This window comes from Humulus lupulus, chromosome 1 (genome assembly GCF_963169125.1).
Source record: "Humulus lupulus chromosome 1, drHumLupu1.1, whole genome shotgun sequence".
NCBI classification, from domain to species: domain Eukaryota; kingdom Viridiplantae; phylum Streptophyta; class Magnoliopsida; order Rosales; family Cannabaceae; genus Humulus; species Humulus lupulus.
Window position 1 is genome coordinate 310,660,726 of NC_084793.1, and position 12,406 is coordinate 310,673,131.

At 34.8% G+C, this 12,406-nt stretch overlaps 2 protein-coding genes across 6 annotated transcripts; both read left to right on the plus strand.

Moving 5' to 3' along the window:
* The first annotated feature begins 3,402 nt into the window (after nucleotides 1-3,402).
* Nucleotides 3,403-8,832, plus strand: LOC133812941 (uncharacterized). Of its 5 annotated transcripts, none has more exons than XM_062246790.1 (6): nucleotides 3,403-3,871; nucleotides 4,345-4,578; nucleotides 4,986-5,062; nucleotides 5,582-7,255; nucleotides 7,393-7,561; nucleotides 7,794-8,832. In XM_062246790.1, the coding sequence occupies exons 2-6, from the start codon at nucleotides 4,497-4,499 to the stop codon at nucleotides 8,429-8,431; spliced, it is 2,640 nt and encodes an 879-aa protein (XP_062102774.1). In that variant the 5' UTR covers nucleotides 3,403-3,871; nucleotides 4,345-4,496; the 3' UTR covers nucleotides 8,432-8,832. The 5 variants fall into 5 exon arrangements, with proteins under 5 accessions (XP_062102774.1, XP_062102775.1, XP_062102772.1 ...); XM_062246791.1 differs by having other exon boundaries at nucleotides 4,354-4,578; XM_062246788.1 differs by having other exon boundaries at nucleotides 4,453-4,578.
* A 1,127-nt stretch (nucleotides 8,833-9,959) lies between these two features.
* LOC133812947 (WUSCHEL-related homeobox 8) lies at nucleotides 9,960-12,356 on the plus strand. Its single transcript, XM_062246802.1, has 3 exons — nucleotides 9,960-10,339; nucleotides 10,822-11,352; nucleotides 11,833-12,356. Exons 1-3 carry the CDS (start codon nucleotides 10,144-10,146, stop codon nucleotides 11,916-11,918), a joined length of 813 nt encoding a protein of 270 aa, XP_062102786.1. The 5' UTR covers nucleotides 9,960-10,143; the 3' UTR covers nucleotides 11,919-12,356.
* Nucleotides 12,357-12,406: the final 50 nt, after the last annotated feature.

Consider the following 12,406-nt stretch of genomic DNA (forward strand, 5'->3'; position numbering starts at 1 on the left):
GACTAGACAACCATACGTGGAAAAGTGATTTATGTCACTCTATCTAGGATCCTTTCTTTTTCATTTCATTTATGAATATCCATATATCCCATAATATATGATGAAATTTTAATTAATGCCCTTTATTTATATATTCCTAAAAAAAGAGAAAAATAAAGAATATTTAACAGCTGTGTGCATGTCGTTTTAGGGAAATATTTTATATTTTATTTTATAGAAAGCACGAAAAAGTTGAAAAAAACACATACTATTTTAGAAAAATTATAGTAAATGATATAAAATAATAACATGAGAAAGTTAATGTTTTTATTTTTAAAATTGTAGAAAAATAATATTTTTATATTGTTGATTACCTAAGTTATTATTTTGGACCAAGCCCCAAGTGAATATTAGACTTTACCTAAGGCTAAAGAGAGTAAGGGTAAATGTGGAATTTTGCTATACTAATTTGTTGTATTGGGTCGTTTGTTGATTTTTTTTTAAATTGTGACATTTATCTAAATAATAATTATTTTGAGAGCTATTTTGCTTGTTGCCCCTATTATTTTATGAGGAGTACTCATGAGACCCTATATTATACTTACTTTTTAATCCACAGACATGTATCATCTTTTTAAAAAGTATTTATTTTTATATAATAAGTTTAATAAGGTTGATCTGGGCACAGGCGGGCTAGGCTTATGCCTAAGACCTCAATTAAAAAGGCCCAATTTTTTTTTTTAAAATATCATTATTTTCTTTACAGAAAGGCCCCTCAATTTTGAAAAATATTAATTTACATATAATTTTTTTTATAAACATATCATATTTTGTAGTGGGCCCCCTAAAGTTCAGGGCGACCTTGTATTTTAGCTTGATTACATTTATGCTATTATAATTAAAGCTCTCTACTCAATCTTTTTATTTATATGGAAGAAAAATCAAGAAAGGGATTAGTTAATCATTTTAACTATTTTTTATAACTATTTAATGATTAAGACGCATGCAACAATCTGTTTGAACTTTATTTTTGGCATTGAAAATTATTCAGAATTTTTTGAAAATTTGTAGGATGCTCTAAATAATTATAATAGATACGTTCATAAACAAATTTCATGCTGAAAACTATTCACAGGGTACAAACAAAAAGAGGTACACCGGTGCACCTCTTTTTGTGAGTTGAACCATAAAAATACCCTATATATGTAATATATAATAGATGCAAAATAAAGGGTACAACTTATCTGTAATAAAGTTAAAATATTATGACTATTAATTTTGTAAAATTGACATTATTTAAAATATGACTAAAATAAAAAGAAAGTGCAATATAGAGTCTCCTTACCATTCCTAAAACAATTGTACCAAAATGTGTTAGTTAGCATTGATTGTAGTTGGTTGGTATGGTATCTCTTTCTCTTTCTCTATCTCCATCTTCAAGAGAGCCAAGTGATCCATTAGCATTGGACATGGATGGATCCATAAGTAAAGGAGGCCCAAAATCTCAAAAGCCCAAAAGGGAGAAGTGGGCCAAAGCCCAAGTAGAAAGAAGGATAGAAATAGGCCCACATAATGAGTAGAGAATAGGATAATGAGGAAAGGAATAGCAAAAAGGTCGGAGGGGGCGCCGACATATGACCCCCTGCCAATGGGGAGAGAGAGAGTATAGAATAAGTATTTAATGTTCACAATTCTTACTTTAAGCCTTGTTGGTGGGACTTTTCATTGTTCTTGACTCGTGAACTGTTTTCAGTGCGAATTTTTTTATGACTGTGTATATTGTAGTTGTTTAATGCATCCTACAAATTTTCAGAAAATTCCGAATAGTTTACAATAACGAAAACTAGGTTCAAACATGTTTTCCACGCGCATAAAAAAATTAGTCACGCGTGTAGCACGATACTGTAAACTATTCAGAATTTTATAAAAATCACGTCGATGCTCTAAATAGCTACAATATATATGGTCATAAAAAAAATCGCACCGAAAATTGTTCAAAGATCGAGAACAATGAGAGCCCCACCGATAGGGCTTAAAGTAAAGCTCCTATAGAAGAATTATTCTTTAGGGGTGTTTGTTTTGAGTAGTTGAGTTGTCTTAGAAAGTGTAGAAGGACTTAGGATAGATGTAATATTAAGCTCTTGTGTACAAAATTGTTCACTTTACTTTTAAAATACATATGAGGCTCACACAAATTATTAACTTTACCTCCTTAAAATTTAAACTAAACATAGAAATGAATTTAGATTCCCATTCCCACATTTACTTTACATCGTACCAAACATCCGGTAATGTTATTATGTAAATATGTAAGGAGAAAAAGAGCCAAAAAAAAAAAAATGTAATGATGTAGTCACACAATTTCATATATAAATACAACAAAGAGAATAGTTGTTGTAGATGATGATGATGGTATAATACTAGAGCACATGAGAAAGGTCATTAATGTATACATATATATTATATATATGTATAAATGTACAATAATCATATGCATATGGGGTCTGTTTCAGTAGGAGGAAAGGAATACATTTCTTCTTTACAACCTAAGCAAGCCATCATGTTCTTTCTTTCTTTCATGCATGAGTATGTATGAGTTGTATATATCCAACTTTTTATAGATAAAAAGGAATGCCACTACTTTTCCATTTCATGGGGAAAGCAAACCAAACCAAACCAAACCAACCCATCTCACTCACATCATCTCATTATTCATTACTACTTTGTAAAAATCTGTTCTTTTTTTCATTTTTACCAATAATTCATATTCATACACATTATTACTAATGTGATGTGAAACAAAACTTTCAAATCAAATCATTTATGCAATAAATATATATATGCATACATAAATTGGACACGTGAGATAGTGTGAGTAGACAAATCACATGGGCATGGAATATTTATAATAATTGAAAAAACCCAACTTTTCTATGTGTATATATATATATTTTATTTATATATATATATATATATATATAAAAGCGTATAACAAGCACAAATGGAGGCATCGTGTTCTACCCATGAATTATGAATGAGCTGTCGTTAGTTTTACGTCCCATTCCGTTATATATATATAAAAAATAAAATAAAAATCCTAACTTTACTTTCTCATTTCATTTATTTTTAATATTGCATTTAAAAAAAAAATTGAATCTTTACATTAAAAAGACCAGACTTTACTTTGTATAAAATGAAGGTATTCAATTCCTAAAAAGACATTCTTTATTAGTAACTAACATTTAAAGTTGTTAATTGTTTAGTGTCCTTTATTTCAAACCTTATTGTTAAGATTTTTAAAGTGAAGCTCATACCAAACTTTTATTTTTAGTTTTGTTCTTAACGTGAGACGTTGGTTGGTACGGAAAATAATATATTTTTTTTGGAAACAAATAAAAATGGAGAATATTATTTATTAAAAAATAGAAAGAAAGAAAGAAAAGGAAATTCCTTCTCTGGGGTCCGGCCATGGAGATGGAAGTTTACGAGTAAAAAAAAAAAGGGCATAGCTTTAGCTGTGTATGTGTGTGTTGTTGCATTATTGTAGGTTATTATTTAATGTTAAAATTGACTAAATATCCTCTCATGGAACGGAGGAGGGAAGGAGTAGGGTCCCAACTGTACAATGCTAAATTCTCAGCTTTTGAATTCATTTCTTTATTGAGGTCTTCATCTTCATCTTCATAATCATATCTCTCTCCCTTTCTCTCTGCTGTTCTTCATTATCTTCTTCACTTCAAGCTTCACATCTCTCTCTCTCTCTCTTTCTCTGCCTGAATTGGAGTTTTGGGCTTTGCATTATTTTGGGTTCTGACTCTGAACGATTTTGGATAAAGAGAAGTTCTGGTTGGCTTTAGTGGAGCCAAGCCAACGTCCTTTTCTCTCTACTGTGGTAATTATAATACATCTTCAAAGCTTTCTAATCATTTCAAATTTACTTGCTTTCCTTTCTTTTTCACTTTTACATGACATGAATGCTCTGCTAGATTGGGTGGGTGGGTTAGTGGGTGGTTCAATTCTGTTTCTGCAAAGTTTTTGTCTTTCCTTAGATTCTACCTATATTGATATTCATGATCCTATGACTTTTTGTAATTATTTTGCAATCGAATTAGGTTCAATGTTCAAGATTGAACCACAAAATGGAGGGATTTGGAAAAAAAAATATATATAAAAATTGGCTTTCTAGTTTTCAAGAGGTGATTAAGAAACTGATAATTGAGCTGGGAAATGACCATATTCTTTTATTAAAAAATAAATAAAAATTCAATGAAGCAAGATGGCCAATCTTCATCTGCTTTTCCTCAAGGCTACTCTTTTATCATTCATTGTTTACAACTAGTTTAAGTGATATTTGGGCATCTTCAGGTTTTTCAGTCAAAAGTCAACTGCAGCACTTAACTTTGTGGATTAAGCTGACACAGTTTGAGTTAGGTTTTTATGAAAAGAAAGTATTCTAATGGGGTTTTGACATAGGGGGTGCTAAGGAATGATAGCCGTTTGGTAGATCAGCAGGCTGCATGGGAGGTCTGTTACACCTTTTTGCCTTCGAAAACAGGAGCATGGCCAGGAAAGTTCTTACTCATAAGAAACGTGTTGATGGTAAGTTCTTATGTTCTTGGTGTTTGAAGAGATATAACCATGAGAAAAAAGGACCTGTTTCCTTGATTTCTAGATTAATTTGGAAGTTCCTAGTGATAAATTTGACTGACTGAACTGTTAAGACTAGCAAGTTGACGACCTCTTTATTGGGTTAGCAAACATAGAATTTTTAGTAGCTGCTAATAACAGAAGAGCTACTATTTTTACACTCTTGATTTTATAAATTTAAGCTTGACAGTAAGCCAATAAGTGCTCAAAAGAGGTTACTGCAATACAGGGATGGAGGTGCATTTCCCTTGTAAACTGTCTCTAAAAATAAAGAAACTGTCCTTTTGAAAATAAATGAGATACCTTTAATCTTATTTATACTATCCTGTTAATCAGCTTACAAAATTTGCACTATGCAGGTCTGGAAGCTCCTCGAAATAGCCTCGAGCTGAGAATAGAAAATTCTCAGAATCACTCTGCTGTACGAGATTTACCGGTACTTTTTCAGCACACAACCTTTTATAGCTTATACCAAGTTTTTAAGTGGCTTTGAGAGAAGCAATGTTTTTTAAAAGGGACCTCTCAAGTCTATGAAATAGATGGAGGGGCTTCTTATGGTTTTGACTTAGGCACTTTGTTTCAGTTGTCAAACTTATTTTTAGCAAAATCTTTGATTATTTTCATCAAGAATATGCTTATTGGTACTGACCAAAAGAGAGAGGAAAAGATAGGCATTCTTCTTGGTTGAAGTAAATCTTTGTTATGTGTCTTTCAATTGTGTTTTTTTATTTCTTGTTGCATGGACCAGATTAGAAAATCTAGCCGAGAAAAGCTGTTTACTTCTGTACATTTATAACTTCTAATTAAATTGGGTCAGAAAATAATTTGTAGTAGTCTTCTGTCTCCAATGTATTGGTATTAAATCAGTGCTTCCTGTTTTCTGATAATAGCTCTGCCTCCCTTTCAGTTGCATTTAAATGCACTTTGCTATTTTTCTTTTTGACTTTCATATCAGGTGGAAGAAGACTGGTCTGAAAAGAATTGCTATCCATTTGAAGCTTCGATGAAGAAATTGATTAATGAAGAAATCTCCAAGCATTCAAGTACAAGACAAAATGCACCAAGCATAGTGGCTCGCCTGATGGGAATGGATATGTCAACTTCAGATACGAAATCTGCAGTTCAGCCAACTGAGAAAAGGAGCGACAATATGAGAACGAGGTGTTCAAATAAGGAAGCAAATGGATTTGGTTTAACAGACCATCTCTCTTCTAACTCAAACTCTTCAAGGCAGATGGAACTTAATTTATCATACCCTAATGGAGACATAGATTCTGACAGATGGAACAATGGCCAGAGGTCTGGTAAAGGAAGGAGTCGAGAGCATCCTCAAGAGGAGGAACTGCAGAAGTTTAAGAAAGAATTTGAAGCATGGCAAGCAGCTAGGTTCAGAGAGTGTTCAAAATTTGCTGAACTTGGAAACATCCCTTCACAGTTGCTTGCTCAGGAGGATCTCAACAAGGAAAGGGCGGAACTCTATGGGCGAACAACAGTTGAGAAAGCTGTAAAGTCAAAGGGTCAGACAATAAAAGCAAGGGCACAGGAAATTGGAGGCTTGCAACATCATGAAATGGAATCTTTCCAGGTTGAAAGGAAAAATTCTTCATTAAAAAGCAGAAACTCAAGCAGAGATTTTGAGAAATCTTCTATGATGGACACTGATCCGAAACTATATGCATTGTCTGCTCCAACTAAGATAGTTATTTTAAAGCCTGGCCCTGATAGGGTGTGTGACCATAGAGAGTCTTGGACAAGCTCCCCGAGCTTTTCGGAGCAGAGAGGTAGCATAGAAGACTTTCTTGAGGAGGTGAGAGAACGACTGAAATGTGAAATGCAAGGGAAAATGCTTAGAAGGGGTTCAGTTGTTCGAGGAAGTGGAATTGAGACTCCTTATAGTGAAAAGCCATCATCAGATCCTAAACAAATTGCTCAGAACATTGCAAAACAGGACAGAGACAGTGTGAGTAAGGACATTGGGGCAAACTTGACACGGTTAGAATCAACAAGTTCATATAAAAGTGAAATTCAGCTAAATGGGCCAAGTTCTCCAGAGTTTATCAGTAGAGATACTAGGAGATTCGTATCAGAGAGGCTAAAGAATGTTCTGAAGAAAGAAACAGATATGCACACAATTGTTGGTGGCCACTCTAGATCTTACAGTGTGTTAGACTTGGACAATGATAGCATTGAAGTAAAACAAGGAGGAGATACTTTAAAAGAGGAACAAAAAATGCATACCAGATCCTTCAGATACGGGCTAGGAGATGACAGACCTCTCCATAAGGAGTTGCCCCCCAGAAATCTCATTAGATCATTGTCCGCCCCAGTATCAGGAACGTCTTTTGGGAAACTTCTCCTGGAGGACCGCCATATTCTAACAGGTGCCCAAATCAGGCGGAAGCTTGAAGCTACAGAAAATGTGCCTGTGGACTTGAAGAAGCGGAAGAAAGAGAGATTTAATTTTAAAGAAAAAGTTTCCAATTTCAGATATAGCTTTTCTCTCAGGGGCAGACTGTTTGGTAAGAAGATTCAATCAGTGATGGAATCACATGTTTTCGAACGGTATCCTCTGAAAGATATCATGAGTGGTCCAACTGTAGTTTCAAACTTCAATGAGAGACATATAAACGTATGTTTCATCTACTTATCTTTCTTTTACTCTTTTTTCATCAAACTATTATATTGTGCTATATATATTATGGTTTGAACTGCTGGTTTTATCTTTGAAAAACTCTAATAGTCTTGTGCCTTTTCATTGTGTTTTAGGAGAATTTTACTGAGGTTCCTCCTAGTCCTGCATCAGTGTGCAGCAGTCCTCAAGAAGAGTTATGGAGGCCAGTTGATCAGCTTAGCCCTCTGTCGACTCCGGATGTAACTCCAAGCAACGAATATGCTTTGCCACAGGTTTTTAGAGAGATCAGCTCTAATCTAAGTGGTAATGAATTTAATTTATTCATTCATTTTATTGTGTCTTGTATGCTGATGTTGTAAATATCATAAGATCAAAGAGTTTGGGGGGAAAGAACTTGAAGTTTTTTGCTCATTCATTGCCCAATTAGGAAAGAACCTGAGATGCTATTATAACACTTGAGAGGAAAAACAGACACTTTTGATGCACAACAGTTGAATTTTCATTCAATGTTTCTAACTAATTGTTTGTTATGCAGAACTACGGAGGCAGCTGAATCAACTTGAGTCCGATGATCCCGAGGAAAGAATAATCCAATCAAAGCCTGCACAGCCTGAGATGTTTGAGCTAAAGGATCCAGAAGAAGCATACATAAGAGATCTACTGGTTGCTTCTGGTTTATATGATGCATCGCCGGACAAATATTTGTGGAGATCGGAGACATCTACAAAGCCTATCGGCACTTTAGTGTTTGAAGAAGTAGAAGAATCTTATAAAATTTTTGCCAAGGACCACAATATCTCTCTAAAGGATCAGAGAGCAAGGAAAATACATCACAAGTTGTTACATGATTTGTTAAACGAAGCACTCACAACTGTACTTGAACCACATCGGGCCATATCAGCAGTATCTAAAGTCAAAAGAAAATCAATGAATTCTTCAAGTTTTCCAACTTTACATGGAAATAAATTGTTGGACTGTGTTTGGGAGATTATATGTGATCATTTATACCCCTCAACAGATAGATCTTGTTATTCACTAGAGGAAATGGTGGCGCGAGATCTGAGACTGAGTCCTTGGACTGGACAGGTGGATGGTGAAGGTACTAGTTTGGGGAGAGAGATGGAAATTCTGATCATGGGAGATCTAGTGGATGAGATTTTGGAGGATATGTAGCCGTGATGGGGTTTTAGGGGGATCAGGAAGGAAATCAAGTTACAATGACATAGAGTGGATGGTGTGCATATGAGAAGTAAATACAATGGATATGGAAAACTGCTGCTGATTACCATATATTTGTTTGATGATTGATATAGATGAGTTTTGGAAGTGAGGTTTCATGTGGTTTGCTGTACATATCCTTTGTTTGTGAGATAGGAGTTGTTAGATTAAAATTTTAGAGTGTAAATTAGGTAACATTTGGACAATAACCAACGCATGTGTTCTTCTGTATTGGACAAGATATTATTCTTTCTTCACAACACTTTTACACAGTCTAGCAGAACTAGTAACAGAATGTTCTATATATTATTAAAGAAAATTTACAATAAAAGGCACAGACATAGGTGCTTTTTTTCTGAGTTTGAATACATTACATCTCTTGCTTTACGTCCAACCATCTGGTGTGATTTGATTTAAGGTTATTATTATGTTAGTGTGTGGTTAGGTATACCATTAGCAAATAGCAATGGAGGGTAATCCATGTTTTTGGTGAAAAATGATTCTAGCAAGGCTTGTAAAAGCAGCCATATGTGGTCCCTACAATATGGTGTTTGGCAATGAGTCTATTCTATTAATTTTTTTTTTTTAAATTTCTATTCTATTTAGCCTTCAAATTTTGACCCTTTTGGGCTTTGTTAATGGAATTGTATCTCACTGCACAATCACATGCACATGCCCAATGTCAATGCCATCTCATCCTCATGTTGGCTTTCAAGTCAAGGCTACCTTAGCTAGCCTAACACCACACACACACAGAAAAAAAACATTTATAATGAAAGAAAACTACATATTGATTAGTCACGGGTTGTGTTCCAAACTTGGTTTAGTGATAAGTTATTAGATTTGAATGACTTCATTTCAATTATGAGATGAGATTAAGTGAGAGAACAACAACAAGTGGTTAAAACAGTTTTTTTTGTGCCATGAATGAATGAAACTAAACTACTAGTAGTAGTAATTGGTGGCACTGTGACAGTGGCAGTATTCCAAAACCAAAACCAAAACCCAAAAACCAAACCAATGATGTGATAATAAATGTTGTGTGTGTTAGAAAGACAAAAAAGACAAAGGACAAAAGACAAAATCTGACAGAAAAACCGCATTTTTATATATTAATACAACAAAAAGTGTCAGAACATATAAGCCAAGCACGGTGCTCAACAGAAACTACTACGACTACTTACTAGTAGAGAAGACTAGACTTGTTATTATTCTCTTCTCTCTTTCCATTTATGGATTTTTTTTACTATTTTTATCTGTATAATTGAATTTAAGAGTAATAATTAAAAAAAAAGAGAGAAAAGGAAAGAGCTTTTAGATTTCAGATCCAAGTTTCTAAAAGAGACATTCTTCATATGTATTTATGTATTGTATGGTATGTAAATTAATTAAATTTATTGGGATCCGATCAAATCCCAGAAATTTTAAATAATAAAAATAAATAAAAAATTGTAAAAATTAAGGTAAGAAAGAGTAGGGAGGCGCATGGGGATATGCTAACGTGCGCTGATTAGAATAATACGCAATACGCGGTCGCACTACTCTTCGTCTAGTTTCACACTTACTCAGAGGAGAAGAGTCACTCCCCAAAAACCAAAAAGACTCTCTCTTTCTCATCTCAGAAAGAAAAGAAAGGAAAGGAAAAGAAAAGAAAAGAAAGGAAAAGAATGATGGAAGAAGAAGAAGATGTGAATGTGAATCATGTGAATATGAGTGTTAATGGAGGAACAGCAATTCCCTATGTGAAAGTCATGACGGATGACCAACTCCAAACCCTTCGCAAGCAGATTGCCGCCTACGCCACCATTTGTGAGCAACTCGTTCAGATGCACAAGAACCTCACTGCTCACCATGACCTTCCAGGTCCTCTCTCTCTCTCTCTCTTTCTTCTTCTTTTTTAATTTTCGTTTCTGGGTTTTGATTTACTACTCATATTATTATAGAACACAAACCCAAGTTCAGTACTTTAGCCTTAATTTCAAGACATTTCTAGCCAATTGGTTCTTCTGTCTGTTTCAGTGTATATTCGTTTTCTTTCAAAGAGGTTATTTTGGTTTGTTAGGCTGCTCATTTCTTTTTCTGGGTTTTGGTTTATTACTCATATTATTATAGAATATAAACCCTTAGTCCTATAGCCTTAATTTATTGGAGCCCCATTTCGACCATAAATATTCATCTTATGTGGTTGTCCTACTAGACTATTGGCTGTACTTTCTTTAACAGTTTCAAGACATTTCTATCCTATTTGCTCTTCTGTCTGTTTCAGTGTATATTTTGTTCTCTTTTAAAGAGGCTTCTTGGTTGGTAGGTTGCTCATTTCTTTTGTTCTTGTCTTGTTGTTTTAGGAGTTCGGTTGGGAAATCTTTACTGTGATCCATTAATGACATCTGCTGGCCACAAAATCACTGCCAGACAGCGATGGACCCCAACACCTGTGCAGCTACAAATTCTGGAGCGTATATTTGACCAAGGCAATGGAACTCCTAGCAAGCAAAAGATTAAAGAGATAACCTCTGATCTCAGCCAACATGGCCAAATTTCCGAAACCAACGTCTACAATTGGTTCCAGAATAGGCGAGCTCGCTCCAAAAGGAAGCAGCAGAATGTAGCTCCCAATAATGCTGAATCAGAAGTCGAAACAGATGTTGAGTCACCCAAGGACAAGAAAACAAAACCTGAGGAATTTCATGCCCAACACAACCACCAATCTCCAAGGGCTGATGATATTTGTTTTCGCTCCGAGCTGAGTTCTGACCTGCATTTCTTTGATCCGCCGACCAATAAAGGAGAAACCATTTTCCCATCAAATACTGGTTTACGGCCTGCTAGAAATTTGAGCCAAATGCCATTTTATGATGGTCTGCTGTCTAATTCAAGTGCGTATATTCTTTATTTAAACTTTTGTTTTTGGATGGATAGTGTGAGTAATGTTTGTTACATTTGCCTTTCACACTGTGAATCCCCTTTTACCCTGATCTAGATGAACACTCACTCACCATTGATTTTTGCTGCCTGTGTACCATGATTCATGCCATACCATCCACCCTGGCTAAGAAAACCTCTTTTAGTTTGATTGCCAATGTTGGGATTTCTCTGATTCTACACAAATTTACAGCATTCCATTATTTGTTTCATTTGATAGTATTTTTCACTGAATGTTTTCTCAAATGATCAGTAATGACCAGTGGCATGTGTGATGTGTTGATCCACTACTTGATTTGCTACTGTCTTCACTCTCCTCCTCTCTCACATGCACATCACAAACACAGGACATTTATGCATAACACATTTTGTGCCAATGAATGAAATTTATATACAAGCATTAAGCAGTGTTTGTTTGGTGTTTTCTTTGGTAGGAAATGAGCACTTAAGTGGAAAGATGGAAGTGCCCGGAAGTTATAGTCTTTATGAGCATGGAGACGACTACAACATGGCAGGGTGATGAGGGTGGTTAGTCCAGTTCAAGTGTGTGTGATGAGTTAGATTGTGAATAGAGGAAAGAACAGTGCCAGTCCCAGATGCAGGCTGTTGGGTGTTATTATCAATCAATGCCATGGGTATATATATACCTAGTATAAAGAGTAAAGGCTAACGTAGAAGAGTTCATGTTTAATGTTTTTGTTTTTTTGGGTGGTCCATCAGGGAGAAGAGTGAGTCATGGTTTCATGCATGAAATGAAAGCACATACTAAAAATTAAGCTGGGAGACTAGAAGTGCCAATTTCACTTTGAAAATTTGCCAGACTTTTTTGTGTAATTGTTTTGAAGTTTGACTTATATATATTTTGTGTTAATAGAGTGGACATATTATGTGTGTTCTGACTGTACTAGCAGCCTTGGCTTGGCATACCGGTTGATTCATTTGAGGGTTTTTGTGTTTATTTTTGTATTTGCAAGGAAAGGTTAAGCTTTTAAATTTTGACACCATTTT